This window comes from Dendrobates tinctorius, unplaced genomic scaffold, assembly GCF_039654945.1.
Source record: "Dendrobates tinctorius isolate UK_male_01 unplaced genomic scaffold, ASM3965494v1 ptg000030l, whole genome shotgun sequence".
In the NCBI taxonomy this organism is placed as follows: Eukaryota; Metazoa; Chordata; class Amphibia; order Anura; family Dendrobatidae; genus Dendrobates; species Dendrobates tinctorius.
The window spans coordinates 20,201,142-20,224,771 of record NW_027361698.1 but is presented as its reverse complement, the minus strand read 5'-3'; the positions used below and the strand labels follow the sequence as shown (position 1 = coordinate 20,224,771).

At 45.1% G+C, this 23,630-nt stretch overlaps 1 protein-coding gene across 7 annotated transcripts in view; it reads left to right on the top strand.

Moving 5' to 3' along the window:
* Nucleotides 1-23,630, top strand: part of ALPK1 (alpha kinase 1) — a 268,067-nt gene that overhangs the window by 204,166 nt on the left and 40,271 nt on the right. For 6 of the 7 annotated variants that reach the window (XM_073571946.1, XM_073571943.1, XM_073571942.1 and 3 more), the window contains 4 exons: nucleotides 4,152-4,238; nucleotides 8,701-8,777; nucleotides 9,412-9,507; nucleotides 20,447-20,551. In XM_073571946.1, the coding sequence (XP_073428047.1) occupies nucleotides 4,152-4,238; nucleotides 8,701-8,777; nucleotides 9,412-9,507; nucleotides 20,447-20,551 (365 nt within the window). The remainder of the gene's footprint in view (nucleotides 1-4,151; nucleotides 4,239-8,700; nucleotides 8,778-9,411; nucleotides 9,508-20,446; nucleotides 20,552-23,630) is intronic. The other variant, XM_073571947.1, reaches the window with a different exon arrangement.

Here is a 23,630-nt window from a genome sequence, read left to right as displayed (position 1 = left end):
CGCAACGTTGCGTCCTCTCTCAATTCCAGCCATTTTTGCCTTCAAAAAGTCAAACGGTACACCTTCCCTTCCAAGCCCTGCCATGTGACCAAACAGTAGGTTTTCACTACATATGGGGTAACTGCATACTCAGTTTTCCCTGTTACCCTTGTGAAAATAAAAATTTGGGTCTGAAGTAAAAAAAATTTGTGAAAAAACTAAAATGTTATTATTTTCCTTCCATGTTGCATTAATTCCTGTGAAGCACCTGAAGGGTTAATAAACTTCTTTTGATTGTGATTTTGAGGATTTGAGGGGTACAATTTTAAGAATGGTGTCACTTTTGGGTATGACTTTTCTGTCATATAGGCCCTCCAAAGCCACTTCAAATGTGAAATAGTGGCTTAAAAAATGGTTTTGCAAATCTTGTTGGAAAAATACCAGATATAACTCTCTGGTTTAAAGAAATAAAAATTAAAAGTTTTAAAATTGCGACATTTTCTAAACTTTCGCCAAATTTCTGTTTTTTTCATAAATAAGCAAAAGTCATATTGAACAAATTTTACCACTATTATGAAGTAAAATATGTCTTGAAAAGCAATCTCAGAATCATTGGGAACCATTGAAGCGTTCCAGAGTTACCGTATCTGCGCTTCTCCCCCTGGATTGGAAGGATTTGAAGGGGATAGATGCGGTCTCAAATATTGCAATAGTACAGAAATTCAAATATCAAGGTGTCTGTCATGATCCAGGACGGGTTTTCGCTTTGACCCGTCCTGGTTATACTATGGGTTAATTGTGCTGCCTCTCTCTGGCAGCAGGAGGCTATTTAGTGCTCACTGGACCTGGGTCCGGTGTCAGTTATACTCCTGCCCTCGGCTGAGTTAAGTGACCTCTTGTATACGTGTGCCTTGTGCCTGATATCTTGCTTGCTTGTTCGGTTGTGATCTGGTTCTGTCCCTGTTACGAGTTCTGCCTGACCCTCTTGTACTGCGCTATCTCTCGTGTATGACTCTCTGCTTGTGACCTGACTTCTCTCTGCTTGTCCCCTTGGTACCACGTCGCCCTCTTGTGTATGACCTTTGGCTCTGTCTGACTACCCGTCTGTTGTCCCTCCTGTACCTCGTTTGCCCGTACTGCTGTGACCTCTGTTTTGCCTGACTCTGAGTTGTTGTATGGTGTCCTGTCCTATCTGAATACAGGACGCTAAGCCCCGCCCCCTTGCAGTCACATGACCATAGGTCCCGTGCAAGCTTACTCATTTTCAGTGTCCGCAGGTCCCGTGCCTGTTTACCTTCCAGCGCTGACTGGACCCTGACACTCTTAGCTTGAAGCACGCATGGTCACCTCTGCTGCCCTGCTCCCCAGGTAACTTTTAGCACTGCTTCTGTACTCAGGACACGCGCACTGGCTCTATGAGCAAGTGCAGTGCGGTGTCTCTGACAGTGTCTACATTACAAAGGAGACTAATAATAATAATAGTCTTTATTTTTATATAGCGGTAAGGCTAGTTTCAGACTAGCGTTTTTTGCCAGCAGCGCACGCCGCCGCTAAGCCCCGCCCCCTCCGGTCATCTCCGCCTAGTATCGCACGCGGCTGCATGCGATCTGCACACCTTATCTTTAGCATAGGGTGCGCAGACCGTGCGCTGACCGTGCACTAGTAGAATTTTGTGTGAGCTGCGCCCTTTTAACAGTGCGCCGGTGTGCGCCAAACACACCATGTTGCATTTTGGTGCGCTCGGAGCACCGTCAAAAGGGCGCAGCGCACGCAAAATTCTAGCTCACGGTCAGCGCACAGTCTGCGCACCCTATGCTAAAGATAGGGTGTGCAGATCGCATGCAGCCGTGTGCGATACTAGGCGGAGATGACTGGGGGGTGGGGCTTAGCGGCGGCATGCGCTGCTGGCAAAAAATGCTAGTCTGAAACTAGCCTTACATATTCCGCAGCGTTTTACAGTTTGCACATATGATCATCGATGTCCCCGATGGGGCTCACAATCTAGATTCCTTATCAGTATGTCTTTGGACTAAATAAAATTAATAAATTAATTCTGATAATCAAATCAAGAAATAAAGATAGTGTTTGGGGGATACTACCACTATCACCTCTGGGCAGAACCATCAAAATGTGTTTATTCACAAAATTCTTTATGCCCTTCACAACTCTCCGGTCCAGATACCTAAATATTGGTTTAGGAAAATGCATAATATTTTAGAGACCTGGTTTGAAAGTGGGGAATTCCAAAAATAAAACTTTAAAAATGACAGATACCCAAAGATCAAGGAGGTTTTACACTCCCACATACTTGTGGGTACTTTCTGGCATCCCAATTCCAATATTTTAGTAGATGGACATTGAAAGCAATTCAAGATGCAGAGACTATATAGTCTTGAAAATTTCATCGGGAGTGCAAATTTGCTAGACCTCTTGGAATTTCATAAATTTAAGAATATCTCAGGGGATTTCACAACCCTGTTTCTTGTGCATAAAACATGGTGGAATTGTAAGAAGTTACTCGGAATAAGAGATTGCTCTAAATAAAACTCCTATTTGGAATAACCCTTGTTTGAGGTAAATACAACTTGCGGAAGGGTTTGGGGAGTAGTAAAAAGAGGGATTGAGGTGTGTGTATCAATTGTCTGCTCTTTTAAACACCTAAAACAGGAATTCAACTTGGGTAATTCTGGACTCTTCAGATATCTACAACTAAGACATCAAGTAAGAGCTCAAGAGACCATTTTTGAACTTTTCCATCTCTGTTAATGGGATACTAGACTATGTGATGCAGGGTTAAACGACTAAGGGTATTATCTCCTTGCTGTATAGCTCTTTGTTCCCAAGAATCCTGGGTGACCCAATGACTGTAGTCAAAACAAGGAGGGAGAGAGATGTGAGTCATGTTTCCAAGGAAGAATAGGATGATATCTTGGAATCCACAAGCCGGATATCGATTAGTACAGCACAGAGGCAGTTTCAACTGTTTTCGATCCATGGAGTCTATAGAACCCCAAAAGCATTATGTTGAATGGGCCTCAGAACAGACGATCGCTGCCCCGTTGTGGTGAAGATGGAGAGGATTTGATTCATATGTTTTGGTCTTGTTCTCAACTTGGTGGGTCTGTGGGAGTATCTAGACAAAATAATTTTGGAGGTTTTTAACAGCAGCACAGTGGCTCAGTGGTTAAGTCCTGGGTTCAAATCCCACCAAGAACAACATCTGGAAGGAGCTTGTATGCTCTCCGTGTGTTTGTGTGGGTTTCCTCCGGGTTTTCCGGTTTTCTCCCACATTTCAAAAGACATACTGATAGGGAATTTAGATTGTGAGCCCCATACATGATAATGTATGTAAAGCGCTGTGGAATATGATAGCGTTATATAAGCAATGCATAACAAATAATTCTTGTTCCTCTCAGCCCCATGTCTTATGTCTTGCGTCTAATGGGAGATATTGGAGGTTCCTCTCCAGTACTCTTGGCTATAACTAAAGTATAATATCACACCAGGAAGACCATTGCCAAATATTGGTTGGCAAGTGGTCCTCCCTTGATAGTAAAGTAGTTCAGTGCTTAAATAGTACAATCCTAATGGAGAAAAAAGTTTCCATTAAAAGGGGAGCAACTGGCAAATTCGGAAAACATTGGGGAGATTGGATAAGATGCCCTGCAGTAAAGTCTGAGGTGCTAGCTTCGGATGTGCTTTTCATCTTATTAGCATTGGAATATATGAGGCTAAATTACATTATAGGTTATTGACTTAAAGCTCTTATATAAGTAGAGTCAAATTGTGTTATTTATTTTGGTCTATACAGGTGAAGTACCCCAAGAAACGAGAGTGTCGGGTTTATTGGGGGGGATTGTGAGTTAATGGGGTTGAGATTGTACTTGTATGAACAGTGGTCATGTATGGCAGTGTATTTATTGAAAATTTACATCATGCCCTTATAACTGTTGAGCTGTTCTGAAGTCTCTAATGTCAACTGCTTCAATAACAATTTTCTTAATTAATAAAAAACTTACATTGGTGGTGGGAGGGGATCTATCATTGCTCCATTGCACTCATGCTGTTCGGTGCATAGAAGTGCCGTATTGTTGGGTATATACAACACACATATATACCTAATTATTTACATATTTTCATATTTTATTTTTAATTTTACCGTCAATAAACAGGTACTTGGAATTATTCTGAAGAGAGTGATCGACTTCTGGTTCAGTCTGTTTGCATACAGATACGAGGACAAATCCTACAGAAATTAGGTGAAGAATTACTTCAGAATCAATAACATATTGTTACAGATTGACATGCATACTGTTTAGCTACATACATTTGAGGCCACCTTACTTTTGTTTTTGTGTAATAGATATTTATTGTAATATTTTAGTTTTTTTTATACTTGGGTTGTTATTTTCCTATTTTATTTGCTTGAATAAAACATAATATGGGAATTTTAAAATATGAAAAAATATTCTTGTTTATAAAGAAGACCGCAACCCCAAGAATGTAAGGGGTGAGGTCATGTGAAGGAAATGAAAATGAATGAAGACTAGTATGGTGTGCAAGGATCTGATTATAGGAGGAACTTAAATTATTATTTTTCAAAAGGTTATCTTTTGGTTGGCCATCATTAATTTCAAAATCCTGCTTTTAACCCCTTCGCACCCGAGCCTGTTTTTGCCTTCGTGACCGGGCCAATTTTTTCAATTCTGACCAGTGTCACTTTATGAGGTCATAACTCTAGAACGCTTCAACGGATCCTGCTGATTCTGACATTGTTTTCTCGTGACTTCATGATGGTGGTAAAAATTTTTAGATATGATCTGCACTTATTTGTTAAAAAAATCAAAATTTGGCAAAAATTTAGAAAATTTTGCAATTTTCAAACTTTTAATTTTTATGCCCTTAAATCAGAGAGTGATATCGCACAAAATAGTTAATAAATAACATTTCCCACATGTCTACTTTACATCTGCACAATTTTGGAAACATAATTTTTTTTTTTTAGGAAGTTATAAGGGTTAAAAGTTGACCAGCGATTTCTCATTTTTACAACAAAATTTGCAACACCATTTTTTTTAGGGACCACCTCACATTTGAAGTGAGTTTGGGTGGTCAATATGACAGAAAATACCCAAAATTGACACCATTCTAAAAACTGCACCTCTCAATGTACTCAAAACCACATTCAAGAAGTTTATTAACCCTTCAGGTGCTTCACATGAATGAATGGAATATGGAAGGAAAAAATAAACATTTAACTTTTTTTCACAAACATTTTACTTCAAAACCATTTTTTTTTATTTTCACAAGTGTAAAAAAAGAAAATGAACCACTAAATTTTTGGTGCAATTTCTCCCGAATACGCCAATACCCCGTATGTGGGGCTAAACCACTGTTTGAGCACACGGCAGAGCTCAGAACGGAAGGATTGCCGTTTGACTTTTTCAATGCAGAATTGGCTGGAATTGAGATCGGATGCCATGTCGCATTTGGAGAGCCCCTGATGTACCTAAACAGTGGAAACCCCCCACAAGTGACCCCATTTTGGAAATTAGACCCCCCCAAGGGACTTATCTAGATGTGTGGTGAGCACTTTGAACCCCCAAGTGTTTCACTAAAGTTTATAATGTAGAGCCGTGAAAATAAAAAAAAAATCATTTTTTTTCCACAAAAATGATCTTTTAGCCCCCAATTTTTATTTTCACAAGGGTAACAGGAGAAATTGGACCCTAAGAGTTGTTGTCCAATTTGTCCTGAGTACGCTGGTACGCCATATGTTGGAGAAAACTACTGTTTGGGCACACGGTGGGGCTCGGAAGGGAAGTAGTGACGTTCTGAAATGCAGACTTTGATGGAATGGTCTGCGGGTGTCATGTCGCGTTTGCAGAGCCCCTGATGTACCTAAACAGTGGCAACCCCCCACAAGTGACCCCATTTTGGAAACTAGACCCCCCAAGGAACTTATATAGATGTGTGGTGAGCACTTTGAACCCCCAAGTGTTTCAGTAAAGTTTATAATGTAGAGGCGTGAAAATAAAAAAATCATTTTTTTTCCACAAAAATGATCTTTTAGCCCCCAATTTTTATTTTCACAAGGGTAACAGGAGAAATTGGACCCTAAGAGTTGTTGTCCAATTTGTCCTGAGTATGCTGGTACGCCATATGTGGGAGAAAACTACTGTTTGGGCACACGGTGGGGCTCGGAAGGGAAGTAGTGACGTTCTGAAATGCAGACTTTGATGGAATGGTCTGCGGGCGTCATATTGCATTTACAGAGCCCCTGATGTACCTAAACAGTGGAAACCCCCAATTCTAATTCCAACCCTAACCCCAACACACCCCTAACCCTAATCTCAGCCCTAACCATAACCCTAACCACAAACCTAACACCAACACACCCATAACCTTAATCCCAGCCCTAGCCCTAACCCTAGCCCTAGCCCTAACCCTAGCCCTAACCCTAACCCTAGCCCTAGCCCTAACCCTAACCCTAGCATTTTTTTTTTTTACTTTTTTTTTTATTTTTGTCACAAGATCGCTGCCCTGCGATCTGACTCATAGTAACGCCACTTCACCTCTGATCATCTGTCAGTGTGAGATCAGAGGAGAAGCAGCGTTACTATGTGACAAGATCGCTGCCTGGCACATAATAACGCGACTTCTCCTCTGATCTCACAATGACAGATGATCAGAGGTGAAGCAGCGTTACTGTGTGACAAGATCGCTGCCTGGCACAGCTGTGCCAGGCAGCGATCAGCTGTGCCAGGCAGCGATCTAGTCACACAATAACGCTGCTTCACCTCTGATCAGCTGTCAGTGTTAGATCAGAGGGAGAAGCCGCGTTACAATGAGGGAGATCGCCGGGAAACAAGCAGCTTTCCCAGCGATCGCTCCCATTGGCTGCTGTGATGCTGACGTCATCGGGACCTGAACCAATCAGGTCTCGATGACGTCGGGGGTCCCAGCATGCATTGTGCACCGGGATCCCCGCGTTGGAAGGTATGTGGGGGTCCCGGGGGGCACAAAACCGCCGACAGTAGTTAAACGTCGGCGCTGCACAAAGCCCAGCAAGCGCCAACGTTTATCTACTGTGGGCGGTCTTGAAGAGGTTAATAAGAGTCTTCAATGAAGGGATAGTTTTCAAATGACTCAGATTACCTTCGTAGGATATTTTGACAGACAACACATTTGCCCCTTTTTTTATTATAATCAGCTTAATTATATAAACTTCACTAAGGCTGGTTTCACATTTGCGTCTGTTTGCGCAGCATTTCATCAGCAGCAATCCGTATGCGTCATGTCTCCCTATCTTTAACATGGTATACGCAGGGGCATGCGTTTGCATCAGTTTGCATGCGTCAGCGTTGTTTTTCGGTGTGCGGTGGGGTCCGGCGTACACATCATGTTGAATTTTTTCAACAGGCAAAAATCTGTCAAATATGCGCATCCATGCGCAGGCATATGAGTGCGTCAAATAAACGCATTACTGTCTATGGGAACACATGCATACATGAGGACATGCGTTTTTCACATAATTATGTCCGGGAAATGAGACACGCCCATTGGGTGAGGCTTGTGACAAGGAAATTCTCCGAAGGCATGCACTGAAAAAAACGCAAATGCATGCAAAAACGCATGCAAATGCAGCAGGTTTTTTTTCCGTCATGCGTAAGCTGATGCGGATAAAAAACTCTGCGTAAACATGCTCTTGTACGCGTTTTTGACATGCGTTTGCGCATGCAGACGATACGCTGCGCTAATGTGAACCTTGCCTAAGACAACTTTCCATGATGTAGAGTACAGAATTTTAAGTTCCAAAATCAGGGTTATATTTTGTGTCCCTGTTACATCAGACATGTCAATGACTAGTATGTTTTTATAACCAGTAAAATATGTCTATTGTGAACTTTAACAAATTGTACCATTTCTTAATATTTGGTGAATATTTTGTGAATTGTACAAATGTTCTGCAGTTTTTCTTTTATTCATAACCAATTTCCTACACTTCTAAAAAAAAAAAAAAATTACGGTAGGTTGTTTGTGTCTACTTCAATTGATATCAAATGTGACGACACTGAGCTGAATTCACTGTACATCTAACCACAGCAATACTCAACACACCCTTCTAAAGCGTAGTGGAGTCCTTCAGGGTTTCGTCAGTGTTTCAGTACTATAGACATTAATAGGCTCCATTAACTAATCTACTTGGCTCATTTTATAATAACTACAAGTATAAACCCATTGTTTTAGCTCTTAACTTGTTTTACCTGGACAACCTCTTTATCACCTATTTGCACTGATCGGAATTTGTATCCTAACAGGAGCTTTATCCCCTTTCCAAAATGGCATGGCAGTTTGGACACCCAACCACCGCTTCATTCATTCCATATGAGTCTACTGGACAAATCCTGGTGCAGCGCTATTCAGCCCTATAGGGAATGAATGGGGCAAAAGTGAAGCATACCCACTGCTGCTCCATTTTAACAGGGAGATAAAAGTTCCCTTTTCTGCCAATCAGTGCAGGACCCAGCGGTTGGGCCTCCATCGATCCACAAGTTATGACCTATCCACTAGATAAGTGATAACTTGTTTTCACTGTACAAGCCATGTAATTGGCAATATATAAGTGCTTGCTTTATAAATACTTTCCAATATTGAAATTTATGGACCTATGTATTTATTGTATGTGAGTAATTATAATATGCTTCTTGTGGATTGCAGGCATGTGGTACGAAGCAGCTGAGCTGATCTGGACCTCTATTGTTGGCTTTTTTGAACTCCCCATACCTGACAAAAAGGTAGTCTTTGCTACATTAAATTTAGATGTTCAGGCTAGTGGTCATGTGATTGATGCTCTTGTAGACAGTGAACTCAGACTTTCTATCATGCTACAACATCAGAAAGATGGGAGCAGCTTGGTGCGTTCTGTTCACGTCTATAATCCTTTCCTATTTTGAAAAGCTAAAGTTATAGCTTTCAAGTGGGGCACAAAGGCAAATGTTTAATGACAGGCCAGTCTCAGGTGCAATCATACAGTTGTTTGCTCTTTCTCTGATAATGAGATGCAAGGAGGAAGTTTTAGCTTGCTAAGTAATCTGTCTAATTACTGTTTTAAGTAATTGATCAATTATTATAGTCTCAAAAAGATGAAGCAGAAGGAAAGCACAAGGGAAGTCTAATCCTTCCCTTTGCAGGGACAGTATAAAACCCATCCCCTGCTCGAAGCTGAAGACAAAAATGTGCTCAGTGACCACTGGTTCTTACTTTTTTATGTGCTAGCTATACATTATTTATATGGTCACATCAAATATTGATTCAATTTAGGTTTCCTTTGTTCCTTCACTTTGCATTTTGTTAATTGTTTAAAATAAACTATTAATTATTTTCATTCTTTAGTTAGTCTCACTGTTAAGTTATATCCTTTATTTTAAGGGAATTGCAACATCTCTTGGTATCCTAGCTGACATTTTTGTATCGATGAGTGAGGATGACTACCAGAGGTTCAAAAATAGTACCCATGTAGGACTGGTAAGTGTTATATTACACATTTGACTGCTTATAATCTGAGATGTTTTAATGTTGCTTTGACAATTTTATATTTTTACCTGTAATATCAAACTATTCATATGGAATTGTATATTTAAATGTTGTAGAGGTTTTTTCCACTTTAGGCTTTTCACTGCAGATTTGTGAATGCTCACATCATGTGCACTCTGCGCTATGAGGACTCTCTGGTGTGAGTGTCGGGAGTAAACGGTCATGTCACTGCAAGTATGCAATTTGTAAACTTACAGCCACATTACAACTAGACTTGTCTAGCCTCATTCAGTACAGCTGCAGTTGTGACGTCAGTTACAGTACAGTTGTGACCAATATGTCACAAACCCACCGCTGACACGGGTATGTCAGCGGACGGAGGGATGCGATGCACTGCCGACACACAGTTATCACAGGCACAGTGGGGGCTTATCTTAGTTATCCCACCGCTGGCACCATGTAACAAAAATACAGCAAGCTAGTCTTGCCCTCACAATTTATCGCAGGGGGGTTATTTTGGATACCCCACCACTGCTAACATCCTTCCACGAACTGCGGGGATTTTAGGTATATCCAACTTTCTCATTTCCACTTTGGAACTCGCAGCTCTCCGGCGCCCCCTTATCCTCAGGTCAGTCAGGGAGCTACACCTAGGATAATTAGTCGCTGGATGGGCTGCTTGTTGTGCACAGGCGATTAGACCGCAGCAGTAAGGGAATTATCAATGCTCTGGCCGCAGCCACCCATTCAGCATATAAGACCCTTCCGTACCGCCAGCTAGACCAACCAACCGAAACACACCACGCTGCCACCAGCTCCCGATTTCTCTGCTTAAGCTATAGACTTAATAGAGGGGTTCGAAGCCAACCCAATTCAGTAGCGTAATTATCTTAAGGCGCTTAAGGTCGTTTCTTAGAGCATGAAGGCAGACTGATAAATTTACGATTTATTCCCCAAAGGGGGCAGTGATTACAAAGATAAAAAGATGTTACAAAGTTGAGACATTAGATATGTACATTGCAAATATAAAATAAAAGGGGATTAACATAGATCAACACTTTTAGTTGCTTAATGGTCTTTAGGCAAGCCATGTGGTCGGGGGATGGGCAGCTAGCCATACATCCCTGTTCATCTGCGAACCTCTTGGCATGAAGTCTCTGGCAGAACTGACAACACAGCACGACACAAACGGCGACAACCCTGGCACACCCTGCAAACACGTTTCCTTCCCCCGTGCTCCAGGTGCGCCGAGCGTCTGTGGAGAAAATCCAATCTACATGAAGATTTCATCCATTATAATTTATGCTTTGAACATACAACACTGCCCTTCACCTCTCAAAACAAACCTATTTCAACACCATCATCACCTCACTGTCCAATAACCCTAAACGTCTCTTTGACACCCTTCATTCTTTACTCAACCCAAGAGTACAGGCCCCAACCACGGAGCTTCAAACTGATGATCTGGACAATTACTTCAAAGAAAAAATTGACCAGATCTGACAGGAAATTATCTCCCAATCACTTCATACCATGCACTGTCCTCCCTCCCCCACTGCATCTAGCTCACTCTCTTCTCACCCAACCACTTGCACCAGTGACCCATTTCTGTCACATCTACTCCAGTCCCTTTCCCCTGCTGTCACCCCTCACCTAACTAAAATATTTAACCTCTCTCTCTCTTCTGGTATCTTTCCCTCCTCATTTAAGCATGCCATCATACATCCACTACTTAAAAACCATCCCTCGACCAAAACTGTGCCGCTAACTACAGACCTGTCTCAAACCTTCCCTTCATCTCTAAACTCCTGGAACACCTGGTCCACTCCCATCTTATTCGCTATCTCTTTGATAACTCTCTTCTCGACCCTCTCCAATCCTGTTTCCGCTCTTTTTTTTTTTTAAATCAGATACATTTTTATTGCATAACAACATACGAAACAACAAACATATAAAGTCTGTCAACAGTAGACACGTTATAAAATTTTCAATATATTCTCCATTCCTTTTCCCCACCCCCTTTCCCTCTATAAAGCACATATACAACCATTTACTGTAAGTAACAGTACACAATAATGCAGCATAGATCTCCTGAGATCAGCATCTCTCCGCCCAGGGATTCCATATTGCTTCAAAGGTACCAGCCCTTTTCCTTTTCTCATATATACTCTTTTCTATACCCATAATATAATCAGACTGCCTATAGAACTCCTGCATTGACGGTGGGTCTTCACTTATCCAACATCTGGCGATTAATTTTCTCGCAATATACAACAATCTAGCTATTGCTAGTTTATGAAAATTCGATACCTCTATCTCCTCTACATATCCCAAAATACAAATCAGAGGGTCCCTTTCCATTCTACAATTATATGCCCTTTCAATTGCGGCCGTCACTTCCACCCAGAACGAACTTAGCTTTGGGCATTGCCATAGCATGTGAACAATCCCAGCCCCTTCATTCCGACACCTCTGGCATTCGGAGGTCTGTCTCAATCCGGCCTTGTATAGCCTATCCGGAGTCCTGTACACTCTATGGAGCACATACAACTGAGAAAGTCTGACCGGTTCGCTCAGTGATAGCTTAGGTATATATTCCATTATTGTTTCCCATTTATCTTCCTCTATGTCCCCTACCTCATTCTCCCATTTCTCTTTTGCTTTAATTGGATACCTTTGTAGGAAAGCAAACAGTAGGTCTCTATATATACCGGAAACAACACTTCTCGTTTCCCCTTTTGCACAAACATAATTTACCAGAATATCCACCTGAACCTTCATATTAACAGTTTTACTCTGGGTCCTGTAAGCATGGTGAAATTGCCTATACTGGAACCTACAGATCTTCAGCAGCCCATAAACCTCCTGTAGTTTATCAAAAGATAACAACTCCTGCCCATCTTGTACCTGGCCAATGTAACATATTCCCAAACCCTTCCAAATTTTAAAGTCCACCATTTTAACAAACTCCGGTAGATTGTAATTTTTCTATATTGGAGAGAAGTCGGTTAGATATTCCACCCCCCTAATCTTCTTAATTTCCTCCCACATCTTATGAATCAGTAAACAGGTAGGGTAGACTAATCCGACCTTCTTAAAGCATCCTGCTTCCAGGCCCTGGATCAGTGGACTCCTATCTAGAACATGAGCCAAGACCCTTTGTGCTGAACTCATATTATCAATTTCTCTCCAGCCCCTTATATGTTGACCCTGCGCAGCTAAATAATAAATCCAAGGGTTCGGAAGCGCCAATCCTCCTTCATCCTTAGGTCTCTGCAGAATTTCCAGTCGAAGCCTTGCCTGTTTTTTCCCCCAAACCAGATCTCTGAAAATGGAACTAATGGTGCGGAACCACCTTTTGGGAATCCAGATAGGGGCATTATGTAGCATATATAACAGCTGAGGCATTAAAATCATATTAATCAAATTGATTCTCCATACCACTGAGATATGCAATCTACTCCATGTCCCTATTTTGTTCCTAATTTTCCCCAACAGTGGAACCAGATTGAGATTAATATAACTAGAAAGTGGAAGCGACACCTGAACTGTTTCCGCTCTTTACACTCTACTGAAACTGCCCTCACTAAAGTCTCTAATGATCTACTAACAGCTAAATCAAATGGTCATTACGCCATGCTATTTCTCTTGGATCTCTCTGCAGCATTCGACACTGTGGATCATCAGCTCCTCCTCGCTATGCTCCGTTCCATTGACCTCAAAGACACCGTTCTCTCCTGGTTCTCCTCCTATCTCTCTGACCGCCCCTTTACTGTATCTTTTGCTGGTTCCTCCTCCTCTCATCTTCCCCTTACTGTTGGGGTTCCTCAAGGATCAGTTCTAGGCCCCCTCCTCTTCTCTTTGTACACTGCCCCTATTGGTCAAACAATCAGTAGATTTGGTTTCCAGTACCATCTCTATGCTGATGACACCCAATTATATGCTTCTTCTCCTGACATCACGCCTGCCTTTCTAGAAAACACCAGCGATTGTCTAAACGCTGTGTTAAACATCATGTCCTCACTATATCTGAAACTGAACCTGTCAAAGACTGAACTCCTTGTGTTTCCTTCCCGCTACTAATGCACCTATACCCGACATTGCCATTTCCGTGTGTGGTTCCACTCTTACCAAACTCTCCCCCCTCCAATCTGTCTTGAATGCTGCCGCCAGGATCATATTCCTCGCCAATCGTTACATCAACGCCTCTACCTTAAGCCAGTCATTACACTGGCTACCCATCCACTCCAGAATCCAGTACAAACTTATTACCCTCACCCACAAAGCTCTCCATGGCTCAGCACCACCCTACATCTCCTCCCTTGTTTCAGTATACCACCCTACCTGTGCCCTCCGTTCTGCTGGTGACCTGAGGTTAGCATCCTCAATCAGAACCTCCCACTCCCGTCTCCAAGACTATACACGTGCTGCACCAATTCTTTGGAATGCACTTCCCAGGTCAATACGATTAGTCCCCAATACCCACAATTTTAAGCGTGCCCTGAAAACGCATTTATTCAGACTGGTCTACCGCCTCAGCACATTAACCTAATCTATCCCTGTGTGGCACAGCCAAAAGTTTTACCATAGCCAGGTTCCCCGCATCATTTTCCCACATGCTTTATGCATCCATTAGCCCTCTGTGTCTGTATTGTTACACACTTAACATTATGGCTGGTCCATACAATCAGGGCAATTGTTACCACCCACCTTTCGTGTCTACCTTTTCTCCTTCGCCTCATTGGGGGACACAGATACTGTGGGTGTATGCTTCTACCGCTAGGAGGCTGACACTAAGTGAAAAAGAGGTTAGCTCCTCCTCCGCCGTATACACCCTCGCCCCTATTGCGGGCGGAAATCAGTTTTTTGCTTAGTGTCCATGGAGGCACACGTCTGATTTTTTTCTCCAGACTTTTTTCATCTTTTTCCATGAAGATGTGACAGGGGCAACGGATCCTATTGAAAGGGTCTGATTTCCCCAAACCAACAACAGGCGAGCACGTGCGAGTGTCCCTCCACGTATCCTCTCCCGCGTCGTGGGACACAATGCCGGACTTAGCTCTGACCACCCCTAGGTATTGAAACCATGGGCTGTACAGAGGCACAAGACTAGTCCGTGTGGCCCCCACTGCTCCACCAACACTTAGACTGCGGTGCTGCAAGGTGGCGCACGGTCCCTCTCCTCACCCCCTGAAGGGGTTAGATGGAGCTAGGGTGCCTGCACCATCCTATTTTATCAAGGCCCCCTCACATACCTACGCTCAGGCTGAAGAGGATCATCGGTGAGGAGAGGGTCTGGGAGGGCTCATGCGAAGATCTCAGGGCTGGAGCCCCCAGCCGGCGGAAGCCACCGGCCATGCAAGGCTGAGGGTGGCTGGATCCGTCAGGCGTCGCCACGCAGTTAGTGGCGCCATGTTGTTTGTGTACCGCGCCCCCCGGTCGGGTAGGGGAAAAATTGAGGCCGCGGCTGCAGCCGGAGCTAGGCTGCGGCCGGAAGTCCCGCCCCTGGAGCCGCGCATCACTTCCGGCGGTCCGCCCCACACTGGGTGGCGGGGAAGAAATTTAGGCCCCGGCTTCAGAGTGTGGCTAGGCCGCAGAACGGAAGCACCGCCCCTAGAGCGGTTTTACATGCTGGCTCTCTCCCACAGCTGGTGGCGCGCGATTTGAAGCAAGCAGCCAGGACGGGGGGTGCAGGACTGGGGTAAGTGCTGCCTGGGAGGCCATGCTACAGGGATAACAAGGTGCTACCTCCTCCCCACATCCCCAGCAGCGGACAGATACAGTATGTCCAAAAAGGCAAAGACGCGCACGTTCTTTTACGCTGCATGCATCTCTTGTCGGGCTGCGTTTCCGGGGGCGCAGAGCAAGCGATTATGCGAAGCCTGCGAATCCGAACATGCCCAGGAGCCCTCCCCTGCGACCAATGTGTCAAATCACCCGTAGTGGGCCGATCACTGTCACAGTCCTTGGCGTCGCTTACGAGAGCAATAGAGTCCCTTCAAGCCCCAGATAGGGGCAGGGACGATGGCTCGCCGGCCTTAGAGGGAACCTCCACCTCACAAAAGCCTCCGACCTGCAGTGGCTGCTCTCACTCCTGGCAGACCCGGATGAAATGAATCCACACGGTTTCGCCCAGTCCATCCGGTGCCTTGGCATCCGTAAGCTCTGCTTCTCGCTCCCCGTCACCAGTGGTTGATAGCGAGCAGACCTCAGATTGCGACCCAGACGAGCCCCTTGACCTGGACACTCCAGGGTCACGTGAAACAGTGGACAGCCTCATAGAAGCCATCAAGCAGACCCTGGGGATTGAGGATGATCCCGCAGCGGCTACGGGGCATAAAGTGGCATTTAAGCGAGTGAAGTGCCCGCACAGAATTTTTTCCTCTCACCCGGAGTTTGAGGACATAGTGCAGCGGCACAGAGAACGTCCAGACAGGCGTTTCTCGGGTCAAAAGGCACTCGAAACAAGGTATCTGTTTGCTCCAGACCTCTGTAAAAGATGGATGGAATCCCCGATGGTGGATCCTTCGGTTTTGCGCCTAGCCACTAAGACCCTGCTATCCGTCCCTAGTGTTTCCTCGATTAAAGATCCCACGGATCACCCTATACAGAGCTTAGCTCGCTCAGCATATGAGACGTCAGGGTCAGCACTCGCTCCCTCGTTCGCAGCAACTTTGGTAGCCAAGGCTATGATATCATGGTCAGAAACATTAAACAAGGTTGCGCAGGAGCAGGATCTACCAGCAGAGATTTCGGAGGTCGCAGGTCAGATAGCGATGGCCGGAGACTATGTAATCAATGCGTCTTTGGATGTGGCCAGTTGCTCAGCACTTGCTGCCGCTAATGCAATTTCGATCAGAAAAGCCCTATGGTTAAGGCCATGGCGAGCCGATTCTTCTTCTAAGAAGTCCTTGACTTCCCTGCCTTATCAGTGCGGCTGCCAACTTATCTCCGACTCCACAGGAGGAAGGAGCGGGTTTCTCCCTCAACAAAGGGTCAAACCGCTTTTTCGTCACCCGTTTCAGGCACGTTTTCAGGCCTTTCGCAACACCGGGTGGACTACAGCGGCCAATGCCGCCTCAGGCTGCCCCAACCAGGATAGGGAGCGGCAGGTCTCACAGAGCCAACCCATTGGGGAGATTGCGTACTCAGCAGCCCAGATCAAGGGGATCCAGATCCCAAAGATCGTCCGCTAAATGACTTGAGGCCTTTACCAGACGACACTGGCAAGGTGGGCGGCCGCCTACTCTGGTTTTTCCATGTCTGGGCCAATGTCGCTCATGACGCATGGGTAAAGGAATTGGTGGCCTTAGGTTACAAAATAGAATTTGTGAGATACCCGCCAAAATGTTTTTTTCTTTCCCGGATTCCCAGAGTGGATGCCCAGGCAAGGGCTCTATTGGGAGCCATCAAATTGCTCCAGTACAACGGAGTCATTGTTCCAGTGCCGGAACACGAAAAAAATCAGGGGTTCTATTCCAACCTTTTTGCGGTTCCCAAAAAGGATGGGTTTGTCAGGCTTGTTTTGGACCTGAAGCTTCTGAACAAATTCATCAGGATCAGACATTTCCGGATGGAGTCTCTCCAGTCAGTCCTATCGGCCATGGAGCAGGGAGAATACTTGGCCTCAATAGATATCTAGGACGCATATCTGCATATTCCCATTTTTCCTCCTCATCAGAGGTTTCAACGCTTCACCATTAGCAATCTACATTTTCATTTTGAAGCACTACCCTTCGGGCTAGCCACGGTCCCAGAGTGTTCACAAAGGTTATGGCAGTTGTCATGGCCATACTGCATTCTCAAAATGTCATCATCACGCTAGATACTCTTGCCCGCTTAGGGTGGTTGATCAATGCGAAGAAGTCATCCCTTGTGCCAGCTCAAAGGATCTCCTTCCTAGGAATGATTCTCGACACTCGCCGAGGGTTGGTAATTCTCCCTCAGGAAAAGGTGTGAGCGCTCCGGCAGGGAGTCCGGACACTCCAGCAACCAGTCCCTCATACCTTCCGATCCGAAAATGGTGGCAGCAATGGAAGCGGTACCGTTCACCCAGTTCCATCTTCGCCCCCTGCAGCACGCCCTTTTTTCAGCTTGGGACAAGAATCCCTTCACGCTTGATCGGCAGTTCCGACTGTCTTTTCAAGTCAGGCAGTCGCTAGGATAGTGGTTAACCAGTTCCTCTCTGACCAAGGGGAAACCTTTCTCCCCAGACCATTGGTTGGTGATGACAACCGACGCCAGTCTCCTCAGCTGGGGTGCGGTGTTTCGCCACCACACGACCCAGGGACGGTGGTCGCCACAGGAGGCACGCCTCCCGATCAACTTTTTGAAGATATGAGCAATTCGGCTGGCTCTGCAAAAGTTTCATTACTTTCTAGCAGGCCGCCCTGTCCGGATTCAGTCGGACAACGCCACGGCGGTGGCTTACATAAATCACAAAGGGGGCACCTGCAGCAGAGCAACCATGCGCGAGGTGGGGCACTTTCTGCAGTGGGCCGAAGCAAACCACTCTGTGATTTTGGCTGTCCACATCCCGGGCGTGGAAAATTGGGCGTCAGACTTTCTCAGCCGGCAGGGTCTTGCGTCCGGAGAGTCGTCTCTACATCCTGAAGTCTTCCGGCAGATTTGTCAGCTGAGGGGTAACTCCGGATGTGGACCTGATGGCGTCCAGAGAGAATGCCAAGGTGCCCACATATGTCGCTCGGGCCTGGGACCCGCAGGCAATCGCTGTGGACGCGTTGGTTCTTCCATGGAACCAGTTTCGCCTCCCATATCTATTTCCCCCGCTGACACTACTTCCAAGGGTCATCAAGAAAATCAAGACGGAAGGGGTCCCGGCGATTCTGCTGGACCCAGACTGGCCCCGGCGAGCGTGGTACGCAGATCTAATGCAGCTGCTCGCCGACGTTCCTTGGCGCCTGCCAGAGCGCCCAGATCTACTTTCTCAAGGGCCGATTTGTCTCCCGAACTCAGGGGCGCTGTGTTTGACGGCATGGCCATTGAATCTTGGATTCTAACCCAAGCAGGGTTCGGGAGCAAGGTGGTCGCTACAATGATTAGTGCCCGGAAGCCTGCTTCAGCACGAATTTACCACCACACCTGGAAGGTGTTCTTTGCTTGGTGTTGAGGCCGCAGTGTTTCTCTGCTGAGATTCTCGATCCCCAACATCTTGACCTAGACTCGGGCTTAGCCCCAAGTTCCCTCAGGAGACAAATATCGGCCTTATCTGTCCTGTTCCAGTGTAGAATTGCAGGTGAAGACTTTCATCCAGGGAGTCTCCCACTTGGTACCTCCCTATAAGGCACCTATGGACGCTTGGGACCTTAACCTGGTCCTAAGTGTTCTGCCTGCAGGAAGCTCCATTTGAACTGCTTCAGGATATCTCCTTGAGGTACCTTTCCTGGAAAGTGGTGTTCCTAGTGGCCATCACTTTTATAAGGTGGGTTTCAGAACTGGTAGCCCTATCCTGCCAAGCCCCGTTCCTCACTTTCCATAAGGATAAGGTGGTGCTCAGACCAGCCCCTCCTTTTCTGCCGAAAGTGTCCTCTGTTCACATTAATGAAGATGTTGTCTTGCGTTCATTTTGTCCAGCACCGGTGCACCATGTGGAAAAGGCTCTTCACACGTTAGATGTGGTAAGAGCCCTCCGGAGGTACGTGTCGAGGACGGCACCCTTTCGTCAGACAGACGCGCTGTTCGTGCACCCCGAAGGGCGCAGGAAGGGACTCGCTGCCTCAAAATCGACCATAGCCAGATGGAATCGTTTGACTATTCAGGGGTCCTACTGCATTAGAGGCACGCCGATTCCAGCAGGGATCAGAGCAGAGCGCACTCTACTCGGGCAGTGGGCGCCTCTTGGGCGCTTCGGCACCAGGATTCGACGGAACAGGTTTGCAAGGCAGCAACCTGGTTCAGCCTGCACATATTTGCCAAACATTATAATATTCATGCTCAGGCCTCGGCAGATGCAAGCCTGGGTAGAAGGATTCTCCAAGCAGCGGTGGCACACCTTTTAAGCAAGAGGTGCATGTAGCTTGGATCGGTGAGTCAATCTCCCACCCAGGGACTGCTTCAGGACGTCCCACAGTATCTGTCTCCCCCAATGAGGCGAAGGAGAAACATGGATTTTTGTGATAACTCACCGTAAAATCCTTTTCTCCGAGACGCTCATTGGGGGATACAGCACCCACCCTATTAGCCAGTTGGCTCTTGTTTTGTTTAAATTTATATGCATTTACTAATTTGATATAAGGGTGGTGTTTTGGACATGTTGTACCTGTATTAAGGCTGATTTTGTTGTCCTCCTACTGCTTTGGCACCAAACTGATTTCCGCCTGCAATAGGGGCGAGGGTGTATACAGCGGAGGAGGAGCTAACCTCTTTTTTTTTACTTAGTGTCAGCCTCCATGCGGCAGAAGCATACACCCACTGTATCTGTGTCCCCCTATGAGCGTCTTGGAGAAAAGGATTTTACAGTGAGTTATCACAAAAATCCATGTTTTCCTCATAGATTGTAAGCTTGTGAGCAGGGCCCTCATTCCTCTTGGTATCTGTTATGATCTATGTGATTATTGTTATGCTGTAATGTCTATTGTCTGTACAAGTCCCCTCTGTAATGCAAAGTGCTGCGGAATATGTCGGCGCTATAGAAATAAAATTTATTATTATTATTGAGCGAGGCCGCCCAGGTCTAGTTGGCATGTGATCGTATGTAAGCAAAATGCATACTCGCGGTCATGCCTGCTGCTTCTGGTGCTGCCATTGGAGAATCCTTACAGCGCACAGTGCATGCGATGTGAGGATTTACAATTCTACAGTCACATAGAGTGACTGCAGACTTGTAGCCTAAGGCCCGGACCCCTCTAAATCTTGTTTAGCATTTAAGAGTTATGCAGACCTACCAGAACGTGTATATTTTTATTGACAGACTTTACTGGAAGAGTATGGACACAGATTACTGTCTGCAGCAGAAGCATGTAAACTGGCAGCAACCTTTAGTCTATACACACCCCTGTTTGTCCTTACTAACCTGGTAAGTGATTACTAATTTAAATAAGCAATGCTTGTTTGTTGTTTGTCTATAACTTAAAGAAATATTTTCCTGTTTAATATGGCTACCGTAATAATAACTTACTAGCTTTCATGTAATTCCTAGAATTACAGGAGAAGGTTCTCACCTATACCATTGCATAGGCATCAATGGAAAACATTGTGCATAGAGGACCACTTAAAAAAAAAACTGTATCAAAAGCGACCCTTTGTTTGAGAAAGGGGCTATGGATATGTTTAACAAGATGGTGGCCCGATTCTAACGCATCGGGTATTCTAGAATATGGCCAGCGGGAGACCGACGTTCAAAAGATGGTCCAGGACGATCCACCACGATCAGCGATCTCACAGCGGGGGCCTGGTCGCTGCTGTATGTCACCTAGGCTAAGTACCCACGTTGCAGAAATGTTGCGGAAAGTTCCGCAGCATTTCCGCAACTCCCGCCGCGGGAAAAACGCATGCGAATTCGCATGTGTTTTCCCACTGAAAACATGGTTTTTCACTCGATTTTCGCATGCGGAATTCAAGCGCATTCCAAGCGATTTGAAGCATCGCTTGGAATGTGATTGACAGGTTGGTCACACTTGTCAAGCATAGTGTTTGACAATTGTGATCAACTTTTTACTATTGATGCTGCCTATGCAGCATCAATAATAAAAGATAGAATGTAAAAAATAATTTAAAAAAATTAAAAAAAGGTTATTCTCACCTTCTGACGGCCCCCGATCTCCTCTCCACGCTCCCAGCATCTTTTCCGATCCCAGTAATGCTTAGCGCGAAGGACCGGAGATGACGTCACTCTCGCGAGAACGCGATGTCATCAGCGGTCTTTCGCGCAAAGCATTTCTAGGACCAGAAGATGCCGGGCACGTTGTGAAAGGAGGGAAAGAGTCCAGGCGCCGTCAGAAGGTGAGTATATTACTATTTTTTATTTTAATTCTTTTTTTTATTGGTTTATGGTACCCAGGGCCTGGAGGAGAGTCTCCTCTCCTCCGGACCCTGGGTATCATCCGCACATTGAACGCTGCGCCGGTCATCTCCCGGCTGCGTCGCCGCTGACCTCCGTGCGGCAGGAAATGACCCGCGGCAACCGTCGGGAGATCAGCAGCTAGCGCCGCAGATCTCCCGACGGTAGCAGTGGCGGGCATCGTTCAAATGCTGTGCCAATTCGCGGCCGGTCTGCTCCTATCGCTGATTGGTCGCGGCCGGCCGCGACCAATCAGTGACGCGGGATTTCCGTTACAGACAGACAGACAGAATTAGACGATTATATAGTAGATGTGTATGCTGGAACTTTTTCCTGTGTATGCAATAAACATAGGCCTCAGACACAATGTGCACAGAGCCCTAACCTATTTACGCTTCATGACAATGGTTATGTGACGAGTAAGTCATGAGCACAGGAGCTGCACTATAAACAGTGTGGAAAGGTAAAAACTGTATCAGAACTACTTTTTTCCAATTCTTCATCCCCCTTACCCACTCCCCTCAAAAAATAAACAGTATGTCTTGTAAAATGTTTCTAAAAAAAATGACTAATCCTGTAAAAAAGTTGTCTCTTGGAATACAGCAACATAAATTGCATATTTTTTTCATGAAGCATGCTATTAATGTGTGAGAGTAGGAAAACGTTAAAATAATGAATATATTTACTACTTCCTTAATGGTACAACCTATAAAATAGAAGTAACATAAGGGGTCACACTGTAAATGGCAGAATAACATTTTATTCTCAGCTCAACCCAAAAAGCTTAAAAAAAAGTAAATCACAATATTTTAGTACCCCAAATGGTGCTTTGTTTTGCACTCACACATCTACATTAACAGAAAAAATAAAGTGTTAACACTCTTAGAATGCAACAATGATTTAAAGTAACAAACAAAAATCTTTTTTAAAAGACCGAAAATAGATAACTCCTAGAGGGGTGAATGAAATTCAGTTTAGGAACAGTATGAGGTTTGATGCACTACTGATCATACTTTCTAAGGCCTCCTTCACACATCCTGGTGATTTGCTGTACAGGAAAAAACAGTACTGATGAGATCCGTGTCAGTGTGCCATCTGTATGTATGTATATGACATCTGTGTGTCCGTTTATTGTCCGTGTTTCGCATCCAAGTGTAGTCCGTGTGACACATACTGGTGCGTAGGAAAAGCAGTACTGTTCGCTCTGATTCCAGATGCCAGCTGATGAAGGCAGCTCTCATCATTGCCGCTTGGTCTCCCTGAGATCAGCGCAACCAGGGACAACGATGGGAGTTGTATTCAGCAGCAGATGTGTCCCTCCTGTGTAAAATAAAGAATAAAATGTAAAAAATGGTGTGGGCTCACACATAATTTTCATAACCAGCAGAGCGAAAGCCCACAACCTGGGGCTGATATTAATAATCTGGGAAAAGGGTTAATATCCCAAGAGGTTCCCGGGCTATTAATAACAGTTCACAGCTATTTGCTTAGGCTATTTGCTTTCCTGGTGAATTTACGGGAGTCCCCAGAAAAAAAATTATGTAGAACATCCCTATAAATTCAAACCAGCAAAGACTAAACAGACACCCCCCCCCCGGCTACCAACATAAGGTCTCAGTCACCCAGAAATGGCACATCCATAAGATGTGCCAAATCTGGCTCTTAACCTAGCTCTTCCTACTTCTCTGTGGCGGTGGTAAGTAAGGTAATAGGGTTGGGGTTGATATCACCTTTGTGTTGTCAGGTGACATCAAGCCCAGGGGCTGATGAACCACAAATATCATCCCCATGTGTTCTCAGTGTGCATGTGTGTGGCACGCATTTTGTCCGTGCTGCTAATATAAAAATGACATGTTTGACGGTTTTTCTTACAAACACACGGTCCGTGTGAAAAACCTGACATGTGCGCACCTCCATTGAATACAATGGGTGTGCATGTGTCAGTATTTGCAGCGCTTAAAAATGAAAACTGCTGAAACTACGAATGCTTCATATGTTTTTAGCTTTGGGGTTTTATTTTAGACATCAGAATTTACAGATTATGATATCTGTTACTAACAGAACCAACATATAAAAGTAGTCATAATAGTTTGCT